Source organism: Pristis pectinata, chromosome 2 (assembly GCF_009764475.1).
Source record: "Pristis pectinata isolate sPriPec2 chromosome 2, sPriPec2.1.pri, whole genome shotgun sequence".
In the NCBI taxonomy this organism is placed as follows: Eukaryota; Metazoa; Chordata; class Chondrichthyes; order Rhinopristiformes; family Pristidae; genus Pristis; species Pristis pectinata.
Window position 1 is genome coordinate 128,502,827 of NC_067406.1, and position 27,783 is coordinate 128,530,609.

Here is a 27,783-nt window from a genome sequence, read left to right on the forward strand (position 1 = left end):
GGAAATTGTTCTCTACTATCTTTTGTTTAAATTAATGGCCTGTGGATGCAGTTGATACTCTTTAAGTAGCGATACAAGGATATGAATGTGATTTTATTTCTGTGCTATTCTTTATCAGTTTCATAGTGATTTTGACCATCTCAATTTCAGTGAAACTGCTCGATGAAGTGAATATCTTTTTTCTAGTTATTCTTGTCCATAAGCCTTTCCAAATGCTTCTCTTCAGTTTGATTCCTGGTGCTTAATCTCCATAGTATCCTTGTCCCACAAAAGCTTGTTTTCCAGTTCTTTCCCTTCGCCAGATTCGTCCTGGACCCCAGACATCTCTATATTAATTTGACATGAGGGAAAATGACAAAACAAAGGGGTAGATATTCATAAATGTCAGAGAATTTGAAAGAAGAGATCAAAAGTAAAGTCAATATATTCAATTCAGTTGCTCAACTTTCAGACATTTAGTATGTATTTAATATAATGCTGGGATGACATTCTATTTGCCCCTTTTGTCTAGTTTCCCACTGCTTAATACATGGCAATGTTTGTACTTGCAGAAGGATTAATTTTGTCATGCATCTTGGAGAATTGCATCCATTATTTTTCTGAGGAGCTAGGCAGTGATAACAGCCCCCATGCAGACCACTGTTGTAATCATATTCTCGAGTTGAAGGGGATTAATTTTGATTAAACCATCCAGTTTATTAGCCAAGCTGCATGTTGAGCATTAAAATGTAACATTTTGCCCATAAATCCATCTCACGGGTCATCAATCTCAAAATTGAAAAGAAGCTGATGTGCTCTTGCTCTACAGGCTTTGGTCTAATTAAAACTCGATTACCATATTAAGCCACTGGATTTTACAATGCTCTTGTGCTCTCAAGGAAAAAAAGCAATCTCATTTTTTGAGAAAATGAGAATAGAGGAGAACAAAGAAGAGAAATTAATGGGTCACATTTTTCAACATGAATTAACGGGAATAAATACCAGTAATTAACTTTATTTTACGGTCAGAAGATGGCAGGATTGACAGCACACCTTGCCGACCATGGAGATGGCCACTTTCTGCCATCTGCTCACTGGAGAAGCTGGTCCCTCACTGCGCTCTATTGGGACTTGGGGATCCCCAACCCCCCAGCCTTTGCCCTGCTGTTTGGTGCTCCAGCTTTGCTGAGACAATGCACTTAACCACTAAATGGCAGGAAGCCTCTGCTTCTGTGAGACTCCTAGAAAGGCCTAGCATCTTTGGCACATTTTGGGTTTCCGGTGGGGGTTGGCACAAGACTGCTCCCCACTCCAAAAATTGATGCTTTTGGAAAATGTCACTCTTTCCATGTCAGTCACCCGTCAAGCGAAGAATGGTACATTATCGATGCACTTGGGATGCTCGTATTATGATTGCAGCTTAAGAGTTTCCTTCTTTTGGAAGGCAGGTTGTACATCACTGCCCTCCTGGGTGGATTGGTTGCAATTTGACTGTGGGGAGGAATTGGAAATTCATTAAAGGGCCCTCGTGCTTTTGTTGCTGCTAATCGTGTTTGGCATACTCCTGACTTGTCTGCTGTAATCCCTACAGTTGCACTGACCTCTTGCAGCTTGCTGTTTCTGGAGCAATTGATGCCATGATTGTTCCATGAAGAAGAGTGTTCCATGAGTGGCAACTTGGCTTCACTTGGAAGATCCAGTGGCCCTTCATCTGGGCTATCTTTGGGCAGCTATATCAAAGGACTTTTTTTGTTTTGAATCCCAAGTGCTCCTTTCTGGAACTGGCTCCAAAAAAGTGTTTTTGCCTTCAACTGACTTTCCTTCCATAAAGTGCACAACTTCTGAATTGCTTGGAGTGAATGTTGGTATTGAAGCTCCTGCTCAAGTCAAGATAGAGGTTGGTAATTACCAGCAATGAGACTCTGCTCCCAAAGCCCGAATTGGATGAAGTGAGGTTATGCTGATAGAAATGATTGTAGGAGAGCTCAGTGGGAAGGAGGATGCAGGTGGTAGAGTAGGGGAAGGCCAAATTATGAAAGAGACTGATGCCTGGAGGCTGAGATGTCCCCAGAGATGTGATTATTCCAGTATTCACACCATTCTACTGCAATTATTTTGGGTTGTTTGCAATCATCATATAAAAATACCAGCCTTATTGGATTAACATTGCTGATATGTCATACTTCCTTCTGAATTTGATGGATTATACTCCAGTAAGGAGATGTAATGAATCTTGGAAACAAGATCCTGATGTTTAATGTTTAGCCTGCTGATCGGGTCTCAGTTGTGTTTAAATTGGGTTGACTTACCTGAAATCTTATTAAGACCAGAATATATTTTCAACCCCCCGCCCTTCCTCAATGTGCGTATTAACGGTGCTTATTAAGTGATTTAGGCAATTTGATCATACATCTAAAATAGGGCCACATTGAATATTGCAGGCAATCCAGTGCTATAGTGATTGGTGCAAGCTGTGTCACTGCTAAATTCATTTGTTTTGCTCCTGTTTCTTTCTTTCACAAAGGTTATGTCTAATCCGTATTAGTCATAGAGATGCAGAATAGAAACGGGTTGTTCAGCCCACCGAGTCCATGTCAATGATCAGGCACTCATTTACACCAACTCTACCCATATCCATTTTATTTTTCCCCTCTTCCCGTCATGTCCTCCTAGGTTCTACTGCTCATTGACACACTTGTGGCAATTTAGTCGTCAATTAACCAAACAATCCCCGCCATGTGTCTCGGGCTCCTCAACGTAGGTGAGCAGAAGTGTAGTTTTATTTCCACCAAGTATATTCCCAGGTTTCTAGCTCCTTCCATAAGTGTTCCCCACTCCCGTGCACTGTCTGGAGCATGCTGCCATGGAAGCCAGTCCTAACTGATAGTGTACTTCCTGACCTATCTTAATAGATTTGACCCTTCCTGGCAGCACTTTCTTAATTATCTGATAAGGTGGTGTAATTTTGATCACCTTATGATTTTTGTAATGTTTGATTAAATGGCTTTGAAATAATTTAAAATGAGAGACTGAATTTAGTCGATTTTTTTTTCTTGGGTCACCTTTATTTTCATGTCTCTAACCACAGATTGCTGGTTTTCATGGGAAAATGGATAAACCTGTTTCCCAAAATAATTCAAGTAATGAAAGGAGAATTTGATTCACCAAATGTGGTGACCCTCGTAATCCTATTTCAAGAAGTGAATTAATGAGCAATTGAGCTTAATATTTTGAATATGCAAGTAAGGATAACTCCAGAAATTATCAATGTGAAAGAAGTCAGTATAATGGCAGATAGTGAGAAGAATCTAGGTTTGGTTTTGAGCTAGGGCCTTAGACCATCCACCTGCACCCCCCCCCCCACCCCCCGGCAAGAGGGGAGAGGGAAAGTTAAAAATCAAAATTTATTGAACTGCTGTTATGATTGTTCAGGGCACTGAGTAATGTTGAGTATAGCAGTAGGCTATTAAAATAGGAATGAACAACTAAGTCATACAAACATTTTTTTCCAGTGGCACCATGTTGCCCCATTACTCCTCCAATATGAGACAAAACTATTAATTAAAGCCATTTGTTTGAGGTTATGTATTAGTGGAACTAGTAAGATCTCTCATCATTGGTGTTTTTTGGCTGAATTCTGCTCATTTCTGCAATTCATCTTGTGCAGGAATGAGACTTTAAATCAGATGTTAGCTGAAATGATCATGAGGGATGCAACAAAGCTCTAGGGGATATGTAGCAGTGTGAAATACAGTGCCTGTCAGTGGATTTTGGAGAAAAGGTCATAAATGTTAACACTGACTGATAATGTGTCTGCATGACATTGTGGAAAAGCTTCAGATGATGCAGTTTTACAGCCTACTGACAAGCACACTACTGCACAGTGCATTCTGTGTGGAGCAGATGTAAACTATGCCAATGATCAAATTTTTGAGGAATACAAAATGAAAGCTTGTTTTGTAGTACAATGCTTTCATAAGATGATTTTAATTGATAAGCAAGCCTGCAGATATTTCCTCTTTGCCCAACAATTGAATCATATGACTGAGCATTGCAAACTGCAGTTTCAATTTAAAAAAACATTGAATGAAGAAGTCATACATGTTGCATTACTCTTCAGTTATTGTTCTGGGGTTCTCTGCATTTGATGTGCTAATTTGAGGAGGTACCTGGACATGCAGAGTAGTGGAATAGAGAGCAGTATTAAAGATGGATGTTATAGAAGGGCAGCAGTAAATGTGGTATTGGGGGATAATCAATAAATGAGAGAAGTGGGGGAGCCCACGACTTAGGCTACCAAGAAAGAAGTAAAGCGCATAAATGGGCAATAGTGGAAGGCATCAGCAAATGGGAGAATTGGGGCAGGCACGACAAATTTGAGGAGGGCAGCGTAAAACTGAGTCGTTCAGGAATTCTGTGTATTTTTTTTTCCATTCAATTATGAAGTTAAAAAGGGCAGGAATGAAAAGGCCATGAAACCTGGCCGGTTTGCTTTTCCATTGACTTAAATCAAAACCAACATAGCCTAGTATAAAAGGGCTACCAATTCTATTTTGTGCTTAAAAGCCGATGTTATTTTCACACCCTGTTACAATAGAAGATTGTTGCAGAATAAATATCTTTACTGTTTATTAGTATTTCAGTACATTTTTGGTATGACATCCCTATGTCATAATTCTTCTTTAGTAGACTGGATATCTGACAAGTACAGACACTCGACACCAAATTTACATGTTCAAGCCAAATGGAACATTTTCATTATTTTGTGCCCTGGTATATACTCCTATCCTGTGGGAATGTGGCTTATTAAAACCCCGAAAATAAAGTTGGATGTGGTTATGAAGATAAGAGGTTTAGGGACTTGAAAATGGTGCTTAAAATTTTAACCAACTAAAGATGTGCAAGTTGCAAATGCAGAACATTGAGATTCCCACTGCTTTTCCAGTTCGGTTCCACCTCCTGATGTACTCCAGGTACCTGGCCTACTGACATCAGCAGTACCTTTGCATAATTCTGATCTACACTGAGAAGTATAACAATGTTGAGGTGGATTGCAAGTTATTTAATAATGCATATTTGTTTGTCTCTCCAGGTCCCAGTACTGAAGCCAATGGATCTCATGGTGGAGGTGACTCCACGGAAGATCTTTGCTAATGCTCACACCTATCACATCAACTCCATTTCGGTCAACAGTGACTGTGAGACATATATGTCAGCCGATGACCTCAGGATAAATCTCTGGCACTTAGGCATAACAGACAGGAGTTTCAGTATCCTTTTGCTGTGTGTGTGCGTGTATTATTGTTACTGAGGATCTTGTACCTCCTAGATACTGAACATTCACAGTGTCTCTAGAGATGTGTACAATTATTACCATGTCCACACATTTATGTAAAATGTTATTATGGCTGGGTATATGAGTGTTGTGGTAACAATAACCCTTGTTTTTAGTGACTGATACTGCTTCAAAACTTTTTGCAGTTCTTTTAGAGTGCAGATTGTCTTTTTTTTACACCCCTTCTATTTTTGTCAATTGTTCTCAATTGTACTAAAAGCTGTAATTGATTAAGCCAAATGAAGTGCACAGAATAATAGTGACTGCAGAAGTTATTCATCAACCCTGAAGTGCCTTGGGACCACCGAGGATGTGAAATAGACCATATAAATGCAAGTTCATTTTTTTAGGTCATACTTTTAAGATGATTTATTGGTAATTGAACATTCCCCTGGATTGTGGGTACTTCAAGAAGTGCCCAAATTTAACTGTTTGTCTGGTTTAAAGAATTACTGACAATGTAAAAAGCCAAACCATTAACTTGTGCTGATAAACGTTGCAGCTGTTTCTCACTGAAGGAATTCAGCTGTTAAATGTCTGCAGGTACTGCTGTCTTCCTATTGCCTGTGTGTGCTCCTCCCCCTCCCTCACCACCTGCCCTCTTCTTTTCCAGTCCTGATGAAGGGTCTCAGCCCGAAACATCGACTGTTTATTTTCCTCCATAGTTGCTGCCTGACCCGAGTTTCTCCAGCACTTTTTGTGTACAATTTCACTTGGTGTCTGTTTGCAGCAGTTGGTGAAGAAAACTTTTATTTTTATTTTGTGATATCACTCCAGCTCGGACAAGTGATGGTATTGCTTTCCGAACCAGACTGTTGGAGATTCATTTACAGAATCTCCTTTAAAAACTAGGCTGTCAACTGAGATTACTACATTGTTGCAGGTTACTGTGTTTTGAATGTGATGAAACACCAAGCCTGTTCGGGTGGACTTAGAAAGTATGATAGTGCTATTGGAGGAAGAGCTTCAAGTTCTTCTGGTATCTCTCAACTAAATTTGTTACCCATAGCAAACAGATAACTGGAAATTTAATCACATTTAGTGTTAATAGAATAAATTTGCTGCTGGTTATGTTTGGTGAAAAGAATAAATTGCATAAAACTTTTTTATTATCAAGTAATTTGGCACTTGCATCTAAATTAATGCTTTTCCCTCTTAGTCCCTGATGAAGAATAGAGGTTCATGCATAAGCAGGGCAGAGAAGGGAGTGTGCTTTTTAACAAAAAAACAATAAAATTCAGGAGCATGATCCCTACGTGTCCAAAAAGTTGTATGCACCAGTTGCTATTTTGCACTGATACATATCACATCAGGTGAGTATGCTTCTGTCAAGAGATGGAGTACTTCATTAGCATGTTTACATCAAATTCCCACCCAGTAATTTGGGGCCTGCATTAAATTTAACAGGTTTTCCCAACGATCGGAAAGCCAAGCAATAGAGAGTCAGGTTTCTGATTTGTTCGCAGTGAGTATCTTACAGGTTAGGATAGTAAATGCACACACGTCATCCCTGGGTTAAGAATGCCTGACTTACGAACACCCCTACATGTGAATGTGCTCCCATAATATTACTGAATTCAAAAGTCCAACATTCATTCCTACGAATAGCAGAACTAGTTTCCCCTCCACATTTAGTAATTGTTTTTAATCTGTCTTGTGTGATTTTGATGATATTCATGGAGGTATGATTACCATATTAATTGTTTTTGTATATTTTCTAATGTATGGACAAAATCAATGTATGTAAAAATGGAACCGGTTTGTTACTTGGGGACAGCCAGGATGTGTTTTCTTCTTGCACCCTTCCCCCCCCCCCCCCCCAACTTTCCACTCCCTGAACCCTCAGTCTTTAGCCTCCCTTCATCAATAGTACTGTCTTTCTTCATTTCTCCATAATCAGCAATCTTGCCCCTTCTGCTTCAGAGCAACCTTAACTTTCCCCATTCCATCCAGAAATGGCTTCCTTTCCCTACTCTCCCCTCAGGCTATGGTAGCTCCTTTCTACAACAGCATGTCTCTTCACCCACCTTAACCTCCATCCTCTTTTGTACCCTGTTCTTCCCCACACCCTCCCTATCACCCCATAATTATCAGGGACGGCGAGGATTTCAGGAATGCCATATAAATGGAAGCCATTTTGCTGAAACTTTAGCAAACCTATTTTGTGGTAGATTTTGTATAATGCATATAAATGTGCAGTATTCTTGTGTGAGATGTGGACATACCTGGCGTTTTAGGTCTCTTACTGCAGTTTAAAAAAAACACACATACAGTGTACTTCCAGACTTTAGGTCAGGATCTTTAGAGTCCTCTGCAAAGAAGTCAAATGCAAACAATGTTCACTTTGGCATCACTTGCACAAAATCCTACTGCCTGAGGTCTGTGAAGTCAGTTGGTAAATGGGTTTATTATTGTCGCATGTACCGAGGTACAGTGAAAAACTTTGTTTAGCATGCTATCCGTGCAGATCATTTCATCACATCAGTGCATTGAGGTAGTACAAGGGAAAAACAATAACAATGTATGAGCCTCTGACATCAAAGAAGATCTTAATGAATGGAGACATGAGAGACTGCAGGTGCTGGAAATCTGGAGCAACAGAGACAAAAATGCTGGAGGAGTTCAGCAGGTCAGGCAGCATCTATAGAGGGAAATGAACAGTTGAAATTTTGGGCTGAGACCCTTCATCAGGACTGGCCTGAACAAATGGATTCAGCATTACAGGACCCGTGCCTTCCTGTGTTATGTCAAGGGTCTTTTGTTAGGTGCCTCCTACAAGTTGTTATAGTTAGCAACTCGGCCCCCATTCTACTCTTATCAGTATCTTCCACCCACAATTCCTAATCATTTTCCTGATATCATCGTCTCCTTAGTGACATCTCCAAGATTTTAGAGTTGTAGAATCATAAAGCATGGGAGTGGACACTTTTGGCCCACTGTGTGCTAGCCATCCAGTACCTATGTATACTAATCCCATTTCCCAGCACTCAGCCCATGGTCTTCTCTGCCTTGGTGATTCAAGTGCTCATCTAGATATCTAAATATGGTGAAAGTACCTTCATTCATGAAGCTGCTGAAAATGGCCCAGGAATTTAGCACTATTTTTAATCCATATTTTGATCTGTCTTGCTGATGGAGCCAACAGGTTATTAGGAATGATGGGACTGACATCACATTGCATGACTTTGATAAACCGTTAGTTAAAGGCACTGTAATTAGCCGAATTGGATTTGTCCTGCTTTTTGTGATCAGGGCAGAGCTATTACGGGGAATATATTTAGGAATGGCTTCTTCCCCTCCGCCATCAGATTTCTGAACAGTGCATGAACCCATGAAAACTACCTCATTATTCATCTTTTGCACTATTTATTTTTTCTTTGCAACTTGTAGTAATTTATGTCTTGCACTGTACTGCTGTCACAAAACAATAAATTTCAGGACATATGCCGGTGATAATAAACCTGATTCTGAAAGTTAATTTACTTGCATGGTTAGTGGTAATTTGCATTGCAATTGAAATACAGTTGGCTTGGATACACCATAATAACTTGTACCCAGTTATTGATTGTGATGAATGACGAGAGTCACTGTACATCAAAATAATTTTAGTCGGGCCATGTAACCATTGTCATTTGCAAATCCTCCCCATATCCCATGCTCTGCTTTCCCCCAGGACAAGCAGTGCATACTTTCGAAGATATGTTGGGTGTCTTGAGACATCATAAAACCATGCAAATGCTAATTAAAAAATCAAATTTATTTAAAATCAGTACAGATGACCTGCATTTTTTTTCCCCCAGAGTGAAACTGCCATTGCTCAGTGTAATACGATTTCAAGCAGTTCAGGAAGATGAGGGCTTTCAATCCACCATCTCCTCAGTCATGGCCATGTTGGGTAAAAAGCTGAGATAGTTATTTTAATAAGATGGATGTTATTATTGAATAACTTAACTGCCAGTGGATTAAAATGTCATTTTCTTGTGTATATCATTTTTCTTTTTTGTAAATCCATGTGCAGAACAAGTAGAATTTTAATGGAATGTGACACTTTTCACCTCAGTTACCACACTGAGCAGCAATGACTCCTAGATATCTTGGTTGAATCAATTAGTAACCAAGGCATCTTTGTCCAGTTCCAGAACACCACCCCTGTTGAAATGGTACCATTTTCTACCACCTGTTAGATTATGAAGATGCCAGTTAAGACTAGTTTTGCACATTGTGCCCATGAACAGCAGAACTAATGAGACTAGTTTTGAGTTGTTCAGATTTAATTCATTTCACTTGTATACCACAAACTTTGCATCATTTGAGGACTGGGTTGCCTTTGAGGTGGAAAAAAAATGTATGGTGTTAGACTTGCCCCTCCTGGCATTTGTTATACTAAAGTATTTACCATTTCATCTTTAGGGATATTGTCTGCATTGAGTTCTCACATAGTTGGTAGCTACAAGTTCAAAATATTTTAATTCAAAGGAAAATGGGAACTTGAGCCAACTACGTGCTCCCTTTTTAACAATTTAGTGAAATTAAAACTGATCTGTAATCTAATGTCACATGCACATTTCCTCCAACTGTTAATACATTGGTTAACAAAAATCTGCCAGTTGTGGATTTAAATAAACCATTGATGAAGCATCAATTGCAGTCTACAGAAGAAAATTTTTAAAATCCACAACCATTCTTGAAGCGTTCCCTAACTTGACTATTTTGTATCTGTCCCCATTTCTGGACTCCCCATCTGCAAATAAGTTGCTCAACCAACCTATCAGTTTTTTCATAGCTTGTAAATTTCTATCATGTCCTTGTTTAACCTTTGAAAGTAAAATGGAATGCAATTCTCACTTGAGCAACAAACTGGCGCTGGAGGAACTCAGTGAGTCGGGCAGCATCTGTGGAGCAAAATGGGCTGTCAAGGTTTCTCCACCCTTCTCTTTCACAACTGACTCCATCTGCCAATTACCCTTCCTCACTCAGATCCACCTATTGCTTGCCCTCTCTTGCCCCACCCCTTCCTCTCACCTCTATACTAGCTGTATCCCTTCTCATCTTTAAGTCTCGATGAAGAGCCTCAGTCTGAAATGTTGATTGTCCACTTCCCTCTACAGATGCTGCCTGACCTGTTGGATTCCTCTAGCAGCTTGTTGCTTTTGCTCCAGATTCCATCATCGGCAGTCTCTTGTCATGTTTAAGCAATCTGTTCTTGCAATTTAATCCTTGAAGCCTACGTAGCATCTAAAAGAGAAGTTGCGTATTGAAGTTTTCTTTGAGCCTGAGGTAGAAGCTGAGGTGTGGATGGAGCTCAACACACTTTAGTTTCTAACCAATTGATGAGCTTGAATCTTGATGTGTGTTGATATCTACTAATTTCAAATTGCGAGTCTTTATTGAAGTGTCTAAATGTAGTCAGCTTTAACCAGGAGATTGAAGTTACGATGGGCTAGTGCAAAGAAAATTAGTATTGATGATTGACATTACAACAGATTTTTTGCTTATTGTCTTGACTGGAGTAGCTTAAGCAGCCCTGTGATCCATGTGCTGGAAATGATTTTAGGGTCTAACTGGTTGTATGCAGTGGAGTAAATTAAATGACACCCACAGTAATCTGGGAGTTGATTTTAATGTAATTTCATACTCAGCACATTGATTTAAGACCAGATCTGTGTGAATTCTGTACCTAATATCCGCTCAGTGTTCCATCTGAGTGGCAATTGTGGTTATTAATAGTTGTAGTAAAATGTTCACACTCCCGACTGTGCATTTGATGAGGATGGCAGGGAAACCGTAAGTTTTCCAGATCAAATATGGGCGTATTACAGCTATTTTTATTGTTTGAGAATGATCAGACTATCTCAGGCAAGGTAAGATTAAACTTCTTTCCATCCCACCAGACAGATCTCCCTTTCTGTTCATTTTAGATTGACCAGCTTAAGTTTCATTATTGGGGATACGGGAACAAATGCCTCCTGAATATAGTTTAGTTAGGATGACATGAGGCTGTTTAATTAGGGTGATTTGTTAACTATATTTTTAATCGTTTTTTTTGTCTCCCATTACCCAGATACCCATCTATATGATTTGCTTCTCCCTTGGTTCACTTTTCCTACTCCTCTTCCCACCACCCCCCTGCTAGCCTCTCTCACCTCCACCTCCACCTCCAATACCTGGTTCCATCTGACCATCATTCTCTGCCCACCAACCCCCCCCCCCCCACCACCACCACCACCACCACCACCACCACCATTTGTTTCCACACATCACCAACTCACCCCTCCCTCTCTCTTCTATGTACTGGCTATATTCTCTCTACATTCAGTCCTGATGCAGGGTCTTGAGCTGAAAAGACGTCCATCCCTTTGCCTCCACAGATGCTGCATGACTGCGGTTTTATTTTTGCTTCATTTTCTTTGTCTGATGCTAAGTGAGGAATAGCCACCTTGCTTTGACATTCTAAATTCAGCTTGTCCAAAAAAAATTAGCATTACGACAGACTTTCATGGATTCCACAAAGATGGAGTATGCAAGGCCAAGTCAGAAGCTGGAATCATATCAACTTCAGTCTTGAGTGGAGGTTGGTTTGTTCCACCCTTGTCCATTGTATTGAAAAGTTAAGCAGCTATTACATGCAGTGGCTTTCCTGCAAAATGTTCCAACTAGAATCTCATTACTACAGATTACTCTACAAGGACTCGTGTTAAGGGGCAACGAGAGAGAATGAGGAACAATATCAGTTGCGTATTGATACAATATTTATAGCATTGTGTTGCTTTCTAATTGCTAGTAGAATGGAAGTGGGTGTCGGCTGGCCATTCCACTCCTTGAACCTGTTCTAACATTCAAGGTCATAGCCATTTTCCTGCTGTAGCCAATATTCCTTGATTCTTCTAATATCCAGAAACCTATCAACCACTGTTTTGCATTCCTTCCGAGTAGGGAATTCTAAAGATTCACTGCCTCCCTGCAGGAAGAAATTCCAGTCCCAAGTGTGATCCTTGGTTCTCGACTCTCAGCCAAGGGAAATATTTTCCCCCTATCTATCTTGACAAGCCCACTAAGAATTCTTAGTGGCCTCCTTTACGTCGGAGAGACCAGACACAGATTGGGTGACTGCTTCAAGCATCTTCGCTCCGTCTGCCATGGCCCTCTGGATCTCCCGATTGCCAGCCATTTTAATTCTTCTTCCCATTCCCACACTGACATATCTACCCTCTGCCTCCTCCACTGCCAAGTTGAGGCTCAATGCAAATTAGAGGAACAGGACCTTGTACTCTGCCTGGGTAGTCTGCAACCTGGCGGCATGAACATTGAATTCTCAAACTTCTAGTAACTGCTTCTCTTCCCCTCTTCCCCCCTCCCCACCATCTCTTTTTCTCTTTTCTCTCTCTCCTCCTGATCCACCTGGCCCCCATCACCATTCTCTTCCTCTTCTGCATGAGATTGAATCCTTTGTATTCCAAGATCAGGCTGTTTGAGCTTTATTCTGGCTGAACTTCACTGGTTTTACATATGCAAAAATTGCTGATGTGGGAAACTTGCATTATCCTTTTCACTTGTGACATGCTTATCACCAATGATATGTTTGTCTGACCTAGGCATAAGTTATTCTCTGGATATCCATTAAGTGGACAAGAAATTTTATGGTATAATTATGTAAATATAAGAGAATGGAAGCAGCCAAGATTGGTGGTCCTTCTCACTTTGTAGTAATTGCTTTTGTGAAGTGCTCATGTGAGTGTTGGATTGTAATAAGAATACAAGGTTGTCCCATGGTTCACCCACCTATGATGTTTCTGGAAACATGCCCACATAATGCCATGGAAACTACTTTGTTATTAGTGGAAGGTTGGGTGAATGTTGGTAAGACGAGATAAACTTGATCCTCTTAAGCTTCTGTTTGACTCTTTGGATAATCAGCTAACTGTCTGCAGTTCAGGATGTGATTGTTCATCAGTTGCAGTCTGCAGTTACTGAATACATTAATGACATTAAAACATTTTCAGAGGACATTGATGTGGAAATACTTATTGGTGAGTTGGTGTTAAATTCTGTGTCCACCATTTATTTTGTTAACATTATCATAATTACTTGCAGTCATAGTGAATCAGCATTACAGCTCTGATCATCAGTCTTGTTGTTTTGCAGTGTCCTACACATCCACTACAGATAGGCTGGTCGACAATTATCTGGAAATTGAAATAGCAACAGTTTTTTTTTCTCTAAATGCTTTGTGCTGAGTTAGTAATCAAACACCAGTACCTAGAGATTGGATCATGTAGCACTAGGTTTTTAAATGCTGGTTGCATAATTTTCCTTTGCCCAGAGTAGATCACACTCGCTGCAACTTGATCCCACCACCAGCTGCATCTTCCCTACCCTTTCCTGTTTTCCGCAGGAACCACAATCCCTGTGACTCCCTGGTTCGCTCATCTCTGCCCACCCATCCCTTCCTTGTCCCTAGGCACTTTCCCTTACAACTGTAGGAGGTGTAACAACTGTCCCAACTCCCCCTCCCTCACCATTATCCAGGGCCATAAACAGATCCTCAAGATGAGGCAGAGATTCACATGCAAATGCTCTGGCCTTGTTTATTGCATACTGTGCTCTTGCCGTGGCCTCCCTGACATCAGTGAGACCAAATGCAGAGTGGGCAACTACTTTGCGGAGCACTGACACTCTGTTTGCTGTGGCCATCTGGATCTCCCAGTTGCCAGCCATTTTAATTCCCCTCCCTGTTCCTGTCTGTCCTCTGCTTCCTCCATTGTCAGAGTGAGGCTAAACACAAACTAGAGGAGCAGCACCTTTTATTCAGCCTGGGTAGGCTACAACCCCACGGCATGAACATTTGAATTCTCTGATTTCAGGTAACCTGATCCCTCTGTCCTTCTCTCTCCTCCTGTTCTACCCAGTTCCTCCTACTCCTACCCACCTCCCACCATACTTTTATTTTCCCCCCTCTTCCATGCACTCCATCTGCCTCGCTATGGATCACAATAGTGATCATTTCTGGATGAAATTGCAAAATTGGATTGGGAACTTACATGCCTGATTTATGGGAGCACGCCTGACCTTTATCAGGCCTCGTGCCAAAGGACACCTTTATCTGCCTAAAATCTACTTCTGCCTGTGCAGACATAATTTGGAGTTCAAAGTCCCAAAGTAAGTCTATTGTGGAACAGTCTCAGTAGAACTAGGAACCCATCACACTAGTTTGTTGCTTTACTTTGCTATTTAAAGGAGCAATCTGCTGACACTGGATCTTGCAAAATCCATAGAAAGGGCTTAAAATAATGGAGTGTTTTTTCCACTATTGAGCTGCTGAGATAATCTGTGAATGTCTCTAGTGGTAATATTGGAGATGTCATTATGGCCATGGCAAGGCACTCTATAATCGTGCCTCCCAGTTGAGCTGAGAGAGAAGCATTGGCACAAGTTACAAGGGACTTACTGATGGAAGATCACCTCTGAAGGACCCTGCAAAATCGTTACTCCTAATGCAGTCTGAGAGACCTTCTCCACTGTCTGATTGTGTGATGATATTGAGTGTACTGTCCAAGAGTTCTAAACTTAAGTCAAGACTCTAAGTTCTATCGGGCATAAGTATCTGAGTTCCCTCACTATAGTGAGATTATACTGTATCAATCTATACTTCAAGGACTAGTTTACTTCACTATAGTCTCTACGGAAAGGTCTAGCTGTCAATAATCACTATTTTGAGCAGTGCACCCCCCCCCCCAAACCAAAGAAGATGCTTCCAGTTAACGAAGCAGTTTAAACAGTTTATTTTGTTGCAAGTGAAACACATTTAATTCTAATAAGTAATTCTGAACAATGACTTGTAACTTGCAAAGTATTTCCAAACGCAAGTACAATTCTTACAAGCTAAAATGGTGGGAAACAAGTTGCAGATGAGCAAGTCGTCTGTCGCAAAAACTAAAAACTGAGGAATGAATTCTCGGTCTTCTTTCTATAACCCCTTCTTTCATTCCCCCTACCCGACTGTTTTCTAACATTTATACTGTATTTTCACTTAGCTGATGTGATGTTTTCTCAACCACATTATCAAGCCAGGTGACTGGAGTGTTTAATTAACTTAACGCAAATCCCATTGTTTTCTTGTTTATGTTAAGAGGCTGAGCAGGGAATATCGGTTGGAAGTTTAACTTGGCAAACAACAAACATCTTGAGCCTTGGACAACTTAGGCTATTTTTGCAAAAGGGATTTTAGTTTAATGAGCAACATTTCTTGACCTTTGGGCAGGTCATGCTGCTGTGCTTAAAAAAAACTGAGGTTAGTAATAAACCTTTCTGTGGCCTGGAAAGTGAATATCCATCACAATTGTTGCCACCAACGCAGTTACCAATAATCAGTGGGGGGAGTCGGATGACACACCTATTCTCTGGGTTGTCCTGCTTAGATTATAACATATGATGGAATGCATTCCTGCTCCAATTACTTAGGGCTTGCTACAGTGTCCCTGTATTTATTGACTGGTGATACTTAAAGCACTTTCCTGCTTAGATCTCTACTCTTCTGCTGAAAGTGGTGTGCAGATTACCTCAACATATCTCAAAGATATGAAGTTTCTTTAGCATTTCTCCATTGTGCAGGGATTCTCACTTGCGGAGGGAATTGTTATAGCCACTTCCTGAAGTCTCCTCGTTGATGGGTCTGCCACGTCCACGTTTCCTTGACGCATACAGCCGCCTCTCTGAAATGCTTCTCGCTGACCAGGACTTGCACATCCCTGATGTGAAGTTTGGGAGCTTTCTCCCTCTTCCCGGAAGCCTTTGGCTCCTCCATGGCACCCATATTGTGGATGTTGCTGCTACGTGGCTGCAATGGAGATTGTGCCTTTTAGGGATATCAACCTTCTGATTGCCTTGCAGGAACATAATGGAAGCTGTGTTAAACTGAGTGAAGTCCCAGTTTTGCGATTGTCCCTGTCTGTAAGCCACCATAACGTAGTTTCATGTGGATTTTTAGTCAATTTCATAATGTTTTTGAGGGGAACGTTATTTATCATTGGCACTAATGCAGCAATGTTTCTATGTACCAAAAAAGGGTGTCGTCCAGTTTCTCGGCACAAATACTTATTTCACCCCTTCAACCACGATAATCTTTGCACCTTTCTTGGTTTGGGAAGATGTGTGAATATTGATTGTCTAAATTCTCTATAGCTTGTTCAACCAGAATTACTCCTAGCAAGCAGAACAGCAGAATTCACACAACATAACTGAGGGGTGTGAAACCCATTGTGTGTTCTCTACCTTTTGATTTAGAAGATCAGGATTATATAAAATGATGACTGAATCATGGAAGTCTGGTTCATCTTTTTACATTAATTCTAAAATAACTGGGATATGTGTTGTAGCAAAATAGAAACTGTTTGAAATCTTTGAACAGTAGAAATGCCTCATTGTTGCTTTGGAATTTGCAGTGTAGGAGTATGACAATTCAGAGTCAGATTTATTGTCACTGACATATGATGTAAAATTTGTTGTTTTGCAGCAGTGGTACAGTGCAAAGACACAATCTATAAATTACAAAAATAAATGGTGCCAGAGTACAATAATGAGGTTGTGTTCATGGAGGGGAAGAAGCTGTTCCTGAATTGTTGTTTGGGTCTACAGGTTCCTGTACCACCTCCCTGATAGTAGTTTCATTTCACATACAGTATCATGGACCTGGCTGTTTCTTGGACACTTGGATGCAAGACTGGTGGCAGGCTTAAGATACTAGACACAGATAAATTGTTGATTTAATTTTGTGCTGATCATAAAATCAGATATATAGATTGACCTTCTTGTGCTGAACTTGGGTCATAAATGCACCAGATAACTCACTGCCTTCAACTTCTGTATATGCAGGTCAGATCATGTAGTGAGCAGATTGAGGTCCTCATAGTTGGTGACTCTGTTTTGGGCTATTTCTTCCACAATTAAAAATCTGGAACTGTATGGTGGAAATAATTTTAATAGACTGTGCACAAAGCCAGGGAACGAAATGCAGCATTTAAAATTGACGGGTAGGTTAAAATTTCAGCTGTGATCCCACAACAGAGGATACTATTTTATTGAGGCTATTAGCCAAATTTTGATATACATTCCTTCAACATGTAAAAGGCATTTGGACAAGTACATGGATAGGAAAGGTTTAGGGGAATGTGGGCCAAACGTGGGCAAATAGGACTAGCTTAGATGAGTATCTTGGTCAGCATGGACCAGTTGGGCCAAATGCCCTGTTTCCATGCTGCACAACTCTGACTCTATAACCTACTTGCACGTTTTAACTTTTCTTTAAAAGAAATTCCATCATTCATTTATTTAAATCTCATTTGTATTCTTAGACATTGATCTTTATTACTTTTATTAAAATAAGTATGAGTTTCTACTGTTTCCTCCTGTGGTTTTACAATTATTTCAATTAATCTTGGTTGGCTGCTCGTCATCGAATCCTGAATGGTGTCAATGTCCCTGGGAACATAGGTGTTTTTGTACAAAATATGCTTTCTTACAAATCATGCTGTTTTTCCAGTCTTTCAATTACTTTGCTTCCTAATAATTGGAAAGAAAAATATCTTCTATAGAGTATATTCCCAGTTTCTTTTATGACATGGTGATAGACAATAATCGGTATGGTAAATTGGTTTATTATTGTCACATGTACTGAGCTGCAAGGCCATAATGAGTTAGATTATGAGGTCAAGAGTCCATCTTAAGGTGCGAGGGGACCGTTCAATAGTCTTATAACAGCGGAATAGAAGCTGTCCTTCCACCTGATGGTGCATGCTTTCAGGCTTTTGTATCTTCTCCCCAATGGGAGGGGAGAGGAGGGAGTGTGCAGGGTGGGTGGGGTCTTTGATTATGCTGGCTGCTTTACCGAGGCAGTGAGAAGTGGAGACAGAGTCCATGGAGGCTGGTTTCTGTGAAGTGCTGAGCTGTGTCCGTAACTCTCTGCAGTTTCTTGCAGTCATAGGCAGAGCAGTTGCTATTACCAATCTGTGATGCATCCAGATACGGTGCATCGATTAAAAATTGGTGAGGGTCGACAGGGACGTGCCACATTTCTTTAAGCCTCCTGAGGAAGTAGAGGTGCTGGTGAGCTTTCTTGGCAGCGGCATTTACATGGTTGGACCAGGACAGGCTGTTGATGATGTTCACTCCTAGGAACTTGAAGCTCTCAACCTCAACACCATTGATGCACATAGGAACATGTGCACCACCCCCTCGTCTGGAAGTCAATGACCAGCTCTTTTTTATTTTGATGACATTGAGGGAAAGGTTGTTGTCATGACACCATGTCACTAGGCTCTCTATCTCCTTCCTGTACTCTGACTCATCGTTATTTGAGATGCAGTCACCTACGGTGGTATCATCTGCAAACGTAGATGGAATTAGAGCAGAATCGGGCCGTGTAGTCATGCGTACAGGGAGTAGAGTAGGGGGCTGAGGACGCAGCCTTGTGGGGCACAGTGACAGAAGTGTTGCTGCCTATCGTTACTGATTTGCGGTCTGTTGGTCAGGAAGTCAAGGATCCTGTTGTAAAGGGAGGTGTTGAGTCCCAGGTCTAGGAGTTTAGAGATGAGTTTGCTTGGAATTATTGTACTGAAGGCAGAGCTGTAGTCAATAAACAATAGTCTAACATGGGTGTCTTTACTGTCCAGATACTCCAGAGATGACTGTAGGGCCAAGGGGATGGTGTCTGCCATAGACCCGTTTCAGCAGTGGGTGTCTTTGTGGATGTTTGAATTGCACAATAATACATTTGCATGAGATACAATTTGTAATATTTCAAAGTTATTCTCCCCCCCACCCTACCCCAGAAAGTTCTACCCCATCTTGCCCCCAAACCATAAATTTTTTTGTTAATACTTAATCTTTGTATAAAGTAAAACAATGATTGGAGTACATTTAAGAGTAGAAGAAATCTGTTACATTATACTAATTGGGTAGTTTAATGGAAGATAACTGGATCTAAAAAGGACTGACTGACTGGCAGGGGAAAATTTAGCAACAATGGATAGAAAACATATGCAGTTTCTTTTTTTTACTCCTGTTCTGTGTTTTTCTTGAAGCTGAACTGTTCCTTTATCACTTTCTTGAAATGGCTGCAACCTATGTGGATTGAAATGTTATCTGATAGCGATGTGCATCGACTATATTGTTGGTATAAACATCACTTACTGAGATTGGATGTGTTCATTTAATATCCTTTCAAAGATTTACATTGCCTAGCTCAAGTCAATATTACAAACTGTATTACTCATAATATTGCATGCTTTGGAGACTAAATTTGAATCAGGTTTAATAGGTATTTGAAGGTTAGTGATATTATTTAATTCAGCCGTTGTGCTGATTACTCTGCAACGATTGTGCAGTTAATGAAGGTTTATAAAAAAAAAACTTAGATTTAATTATTTCCTTGAAGTTGCTGACAGACGTGTTTTTGTAACACAAGTATTACTCACTTTGTGAAGGTTTGATTTGGTTAATTACAGTGGAGTCTTGGTCATTGAGCATCCATGAGGAATAGGGATGCTGGTTGCATTGGAACCACCTGTTTCTGCTTTGTAGCTTTGCCGTGAGAATTCTGATCTGACGTAGTGGATAGATGGGATGAGTACAGTACTGTTTATGAAACACAGTTAAAATCAACCACCACATGTAGACACATGCAAGGGACTGAGGGAGGGCTGCTGCACTGTGTGCTGATGGCTGATGGCTTCTGAACAAAATTGCATCAGAACCCAGAGCACCAAATTCAAATTTAGACTTCTGAGAAATTTATTTGAAATTCCTTAATATTTTTCAAAGTTTTTGCCAGTTGCATGAGAATTGCAGATGCACAAGTACCAGATAAACAAATTTACTGTAGATTGGTGCACTTGGTTCCTTTTGCATTCTAATAGCTGTCCACGTCTGGGCTGCTCCAATTCACAATTGTGATGTCACTGAATGTCTGTTGATACTGAATTTGTACTTGTCAAATGTGAATTTCTCTGTGCAGATTGTATTGCATTACAATAATTATTCCTTCAAATTGGAAAATGTCATTTGAAATGTTCTGGTGGGCTCCTGAATTGTGGTGGTATTCCACCCCTCCCCCGTCTCTACATGCATGTGCACACACACACAGCAGTTTTAGGAGTCTTATTACAACCCTAACTATATTAGAATGCCTCCAATAAGATGAAGTCACTGAATCGTCACTCTTTGGACAGTGTATTTCAGTTGGTTAGCTGTTAAGCCAAACCTCCATGGAAATGTCATATTCATGAACCCTCAGAGCAGCAATTCAGCATTCTGAAGCAATCCATAAAAAATTTTAAAAAAGCACACCATTGCTGCCTGGAGAGCTGTTGTTTGCAGTACAGTTATTGTAACCTCAGTACACAGGCTTAAGTGCGGTCATGGTCTCGGGCAGTAGGGATGCTGGAATCAAAGTGTCATTGTACGTGGACAGTGTCACCACTTTCTGCTCGAACACAGTGTCAGTTTGTAGATTGATCAGCATTTGCAATTGATTTAAATTGCCAGAGTCAATTGCAGGGATAAAAAATGAGGCTGTTTTCTTTGCCAACTGGTCCTCTGATTCTCTTCACTGTCAGATCCATTCACCGAAAGGTGCTGTGAATCTGGTTTGGAGGAGCTGGGTGATGTGATCTGATCATCAGGTGGGAAGTGCTCTGTGTTGCTGTCGGTGGATGCCCTACTCCTCTATCCGAGCAGTCAGAGGGAGGGTGGAAAATATTCCTAACGTAGCCCGCATCCTGATGGTGACCTTTGTGTGTGGCTGTATCAAGCTGTGCATGGAGTCTAAGTGTGCACATACCAGATGTCACCATGTGCTGAGGTTCTACCCGTCCCGGTTTTGTGGAGTATGGGCCTAGTCACACTGCTGCAGAACATCCCATTCTGTTCGACCTTGTAGCACCACCTGTCCCTTGTAGGGGTGGAGGGGAGAAAGCTCTGTCTTGTGATCAGAAGTGCTTTTATGCCATTAAGGCAGCTTTTTGCTTGAAGTGTTGCTGAGGTCCTGCAGAAGGAAGAGACATTATGATGGTTGCTTATGTTCTTTATAACTTGCCCTTGCACATGAACCTAAATAACTGGACTAAATGGATTTCCTCGGTATAAGATGCTACTTGAATGATTGGCCAGCTTTTCCCTGAACAATTAATTCAGAAGTTCTATACAGATGCCTGGAGCAATCGAGCCAGTCAAAAACATTAGTTTCTTTGTTCATTACTTTGTTTTACTTTAATCTTCTGTAATGAATTATTATTGTGATAATTATCTTTCAATCTTTGTCCTTAATGGTGTTTTTAACCAGACATTGTAGATATTAAACCAGTAGACATGGAAGAATTGACTGAAGTGATCACAGCAGCCGAGTTCCACCCTCATCATTGTAACCTCTTGGTTTACAGCAGCAGCAAAGGAACACTGCGGCTCTGTGACATGAGGACAGCTGCACTGTGCGATAAACACGCCAAACGTAAGTGTTGGTTCCCAAATTCCAGCTGTAGTTGTGGTTGAGCTCCTTGGGTCACCTTTATTTGCAATTTTTTGGTGTAATGTATGCCTTTTGCTTAATGGTTTGCTGAAGGTTTTAACCAGCCAAGTGGAAGGAAATTCCAGTGGTCCTGTTTTGGAAAGAAATCTTGTCGCTTACTAAACAGTCCTCTCAAGCAGCAGCTGGGTTTGACAGAGCATGACCTTTGAGCCTGCTGTCCAAGGATGATAACCTTCAGTGTTAACTATTTCTATTGTTTCACTATTTCTCCTGGCTTGGATCGTTAGGAGGCCGGTGGGGTGGGTGGAATTAAAGGAGAAGTGGTGCTATGTTAATCATGGGAAGATCTTAAAACCACAGGATCTATAGATTTAATTTGAAATAGTTTTCAGTATCTTTGGTATCTTTCAGTATCATGCTGGAATGAGGTAGGTACCTGCTTACTGTCTGGGATTTTAAGATTGGGTTATGTGCAAGTTTTGGATAATCATTAATTTCATGGCTTGGGTTTACATGCAGACAGTACAAAGGTACTTGTATTGTTCTGTTAAATGGTTATGCAACATATACTCAACAGTTAACAACTGCGATCGAATCATTCCTGACTCGCTATTGAAGTAAACAAGCTGAACAGCTTTTTATCATTCCAGAGTCGTTCTGCTGTAAACGCAAACATGCAGACTGTTCTGAGCTTCCTGCACCAGTCTGTTACTTGTTGAATTGAGAGGTGTGTGATTGGAAGTCTGTATTTCCATTGAAGTCTATTAGAAACCTGTAAGTTTGGTCACATTCAAACAATATGCCAAATATATAAATACTGTTCTGGTTGGGTGGGGGGGGGGGCTGTGCTGGCTAGCAATTAGGAAGTGAAAACTTGTGGGTGGTTTTAACATCCAGCAAATCCCACCCATACTATCATGGGTGGCGAGAATAATCAAATCTGCAAAACTTGATCCTAACCCCCACAAATCCACCCATTTCTATTGTGAATGGAAATTGTGTCCAAGTACACTAGCCTGGAATTATAGGATCATAATTATGATTAAATTTAGCACTTTCCTGAAATTTTGGCAGCCATTTGAAATTTCATACCTTTCTTGAATCCATCTCAAACCGTATTTTCTATAATTCACCAAACTCGATCAATGCATTCATGGGGTTTGGCCCGATTTAATAGTTGACATGAAATTACTTCATGCAGGTACATATCATTGACTGCTGGCAAAACCTGGATGTCTCAAAACAATGGGTGGGTATTCAGGACTAAAACGATAAATTTCCTCATGCGGCAGTAGTGAGTCTTTGAAATTTTCTGCCAAGAGGGGTGTCGGAGGCTCAGTTGTTGAATTCAAGACTGAATTTTAGATATAAAGTGAGTTGAGGGGTCTGGGCTTCAAACAGTGAAGTGACGCTGAGGTAAGAGAAAAGATCAGACAATATCTTAATGAAGGGCAGAGCAGCCACAAAGGGCCAAATGGTGTACTTTTGCTTCTATCTCTTGGGTTCTTAACTGAAGTGATGGTTATCTCTGCAATTGAATGTCTCATGTTTTGGAACTGCAGTTGCACCATACCCCACTCAGTTACTGCTCTGTTGTTAATATTGACCATTGTTGAGCAATGTATACATGTCTGTTTTTAAAAAAAATAGTAAACCTACTATTGAATCAAATGGTCTGCATCCTTTCAAAAAAAAATCTGGAAATGTGACCCTCTTGTAGTGATTTTATTTTGATTCTATAAGCTTATTTCTATTTCTCGCGCATATTTGAATTTGGCATATGCATGAAAAGCTTTGATAGCAGTATGGTTTAAAAATTCTGTTTTGGTTTAGTTGCTTTTTTGGTAATTGGTGGAGTAGGATTATTATCGGATACAATACAGTGTTAAAGGACACTACAACCTGGGGTCACTAACCTGCATATCCTGGCAACCTGTTTCACAGAGATATTGACTAAGTCTTTAGGTGACAATAATGTGTCCTTTTTCACTCGGGTTAGTTTGTAGTATTTATTCCTAAAATAACAAATGTTGAACTATATTAAGTCAGCAGTGGTAATTTCAGCCCCAAATAGATTAGAAGAAATGATGCAGTGAAGTAAAATGCACAGAGGTTGATGATCAAGGATTATTCACAGATTGAGAAGCATGAAAGAAGCAGTTTAGTGTCACAATTGAGTGAGAAGGATCCAAGAAAGATGGAGGAATATTTCTGAAATGTCAGGTGGTGAGGTAGGGTGCAGGAATCCTTTTTAGTGAGGTAACACTTTTGCATCCAAGTCAGCGGGTTTGTGCTTTCAATTCCCACTGTAGAAGCTGGAGTGCAAAAAAAACAAGCTGTTACTCCAGAACTGTGCTGAGGAACTGCTGAACTGCTTGATGGCTGTGTTTTTCAATGAGACACTAAACTGACAACCCAGCTCTCCTCTGTGTTGAGGCACTATCTCAAAGATAAGTAGGGGTCTATATATCCCTTAACTAACATCACAAGAATATAATTTGGTCATAAGTGCATTGTTGTCATCTATCGTTCTATACTGTGCATAATTGCATGCTATATTCCCTAATGTGCTTCATTTTATCCTTCCCCACAATCTGTCCCAGACCACCCCACTTCCCTTGGACTTCCCCCTACTCCTGCTCCACTGCTTTCCTTTGGGATGGGGTGTCACCCCCTACTCCACCACTTTCCTCTGGGGTCTCTCGCTCTGCTCCCCTTGCCCTTCACCCCTCCCACCCTTTTTTTGCTAGAGATATTTCACCCAATTAACAGTCCAGCATTAATTCATTAGTTTTAGACTTAGTTTCGGTATTCAAGGGCACTTTTTGTTCTCAAACATGTTTTCCATCCTGCCTTGGTGATCAGTATAGAAATTTTTCATTATAAATTTTGAACCATTTTTCTTATGGGGGAGGGCCCCCTCATACCACATCCACCCACCCCATTTCTCTTCCCTCTTTCCCCCCCACAAACATCCTGCATAGGCATTCTATGCTTTGCATTACTTGGAAAGGTCATATCCAACAGTAATCTACGATTATTTTCCTGATTGACCTTCTGCTTTATCACAGATGGAGGAGAATTGCCCTGGTTATCTAATTAATTTTTCACATTCTTTTTGGTTCAGCAAAATGAAATCCATTTTCTTGATTTCAAAAGACGAAAAAAAAATTCAATAATGTTCATTGAAAATGCTTTGTATGTTAAGCATTTTAGCTTTTCTATTCCTGTGGTGTGGCATTGATTTTACACAGACAAATAGCATAAAATACAATAGTACATTATCAACACGTGAATCACATACAGGCTACTGTGCTGTTTAGAATTGCAATGACATTTGTCTGCCCTGATGATTTGGATGGCTGTAAATGTAACATAGTTTGCTATGTATGATCCATTTGGTGCCTAAAGGTATAATAAGGTCTTGTAGTCATTGATTAAAGTCCATTTTCCAGATCTGTGAGTTGGAAAATAGCCATTTAATGTAGCAGAGCTTAACTGAGCAAGTTCAAAGTTCATGTAGTGTGCAACCTGTGAGTGATGCTACCAGGTAACAAAGGAAATAGTAACAATGATGAGTAGTGTATCAGTATAATTAGTGTTTTGAGTCACAGTATGAAATTAGGCATTTGATATAATAGTTAATTTTCAGTGTACATTTTATTTCTTGAAATTTTATGTCCAACATCTGACAGTTTAACAATAAACGCTTTCATATTTCCTTTTAAATTGTGATTGTTTAAGTCAATCACAGAATATTTGCAGCATGGAAGGAGCTTGTTCAGCCAGTTGAGTCCATACTGGCTGTATGCAAGTGTAGTGCTGCTTATCCCACTCCCCTACCCTCTGTCCAATTCTGTAGTTTTTTTGCTTTCTGATGCTCTAGTTTTCAAAAGGCAAATGGATAATTTATCCTTGGTTCTTTGACAATCACCTTCATTCCATGTCCCATAGTTCTTTGCCATGCCACCAGTGGGAACAGTTTGTCTCTGTAGTCCATCGATACCTTTTCAAGCTCTTGAACGTCTAACAAATCAACCAAGCTTAGCTTCTCCAGTCTATCTAAGTAATAAAAATCCTTCAGCTCTGAAATTACTTTGACTCATCACTACACCCTCTCCAAGGACTTCAAGAAAAGTTGGGTGCCCAGAACTGGACCAAAACTCATGATCAAATCAGCGTTTTATGAGCGTTCATCATAATTTCCATGTTCTTGTGCTCTCTGCCTCTATGGAGCCCAAGAACCCTTTAAACCAATTTATCAACATGATCTGTCACTTTCAACAAACTATGCATGTCTTCCCCTACCTCTCTCTGTTCATCCTACGGTATCTCATTGAGTTGTACAGCAGAGAAACATGCCCTTGCTGACCTTTTTGGCCACTTACACTAATTCCATTTGCCTGCATTAGAACATAGAACATTACAGCACAGTATAGGCACTTTGGCCCACGATGTTGTGCTGACATTTTATCCTTCTCTAAGATCTATCTAACCCTTCCCTCTCTCATAGCCCTCTATTTTTCTATCATACATGTGGCCTATCTAAGAGTCTCTTAAATGTCCCTAATGTATCTGCCTCCACCAACTATGCCGGCAGTGTGTTCCATGCACCCATTACTCTCTGTAAGAAAAAAAAAACTTGCCTCTGACATCCCCCATATACCTTCCTCCAATCACCTTAAAATTGTGTGTGTTAGTCCCATTTTCGCCCTGGGAACAAGTCTCTGACTCGATCTATGCCTCATCATCTTGTACACCTCCATCAAGTCACCACTCATCCTCCTTCGCTCCAAAGAGAAAAGCCGTAGCTCACTCAACTCAAACTTCATAAGACATGCTCTCCAATCCAGGCAGCATCCTGGTAAATCTCCTCTGCACCCTCTCTGATGCTTCCACATCCTTCCTACAATGAGGTGACCAGAACTGAACACAATACTCCAAGTGTGGTCTAACCAGAGTTCTATAGAGCTGCAACGCTACCTCACGGCTCTTGAACTCAATACCCCAATTAATGAAGGCCAACACACCATATGCTGCCTTAATAATCCTATCGACCTGCTCGGCAACCTTAAGGGATTTATGAACGTGGACCCCAAGATCCCTCTGTTCCTCCACACTGCTAAGAGTCCTTCCATTAACCTTGTATTCTGCCTTCAAATTCGATCTTCCAAAGTGCATCACTTCACACTTTTCCAGGTTGAACTCCATCTGTCATTTCTCAGTCCAGCTCTGCATCCTGTCAATGTCAATGACCTACAGCAACCTTCTACACTATCCACCACAACACTAACCTTTGTATCATCAGCAAAATTACCTTCCACATCTTCATCCAAGTCGTTTATAAAAAGCACAAAGAGCAGGGGTCCCAGTACAGATCCCTGTGGAATACTACTGGTCACTGACCTCCAGGCAGAATATGCTTGATCTATAGCCACCCTCTGTCTTCTATGGGTGAGCCAATTCTGAATCGACACAGCTAAGTTTCCCTGGATCCCATGCCTCCTGACTTTCTGAATGAGCCTTCCATGAGGAGCCTTATCAAATGCCTTACTAAAATCCATGAACACCACATCCACTGCTCTACCTTAATCAATGTGCTTTGTCACATCCTCAAGGAATTCAGTCAGGCTTGTGAGGCACGACCTGCCCCTCAAAGCCATGCTGACTTGTCCCTAATCAGCCTATGCTTCTCTGAATGCCCCTAAATCCTGCCTCTGAGAATCTTCTCCAGTAATTTGCCCACCACTGAACTAAGACTCGCTAGCCTGTAATTCCCAGGGTTATCCCTATTCCTTTTCTTGAACAAAGGAATAACATTTTTCACCCTCCAATCATCTGGCATTACTCCTGCGTCCAGCAAGGATGCAAAGATAATCGCCAAAGTTGTAGCAATCTCTTCCCTCGCTTCCCATAATAACCTTGGATATATCCCGTCTGTCTCTGGTGACTT

At 40.7% G+C, this 27,783-nt stretch overlaps 1 protein-coding gene across 4 annotated transcripts in view; it reads left to right on the forward strand.

Moving 5' to 3' along the window:
• LOC127586356 (serine/threonine-protein phosphatase 2A 55 kDa regulatory subunit B gamma isoform) overlaps positions 1–27,783 on the forward strand; it is a 232,718-nt gene that overhangs the window by 164,377 nt on the left and 40,558 nt on the right. For all 4 annotated transcript variants that reach the window (XM_052044252.1, XM_052044280.1, XM_052044260.1 and 1 more), the window contains 2 exons: positions 5,072–5,249; positions 21,648–21,812. In XM_052044252.1, coding sequence (XP_051900212.1) covers positions 5,072–5,249; positions 21,648–21,812 — 343 coding nt within the window. The remainder of the gene's footprint in view (positions 1–5,071; positions 5,250–21,647; positions 21,813–27,783) is intronic.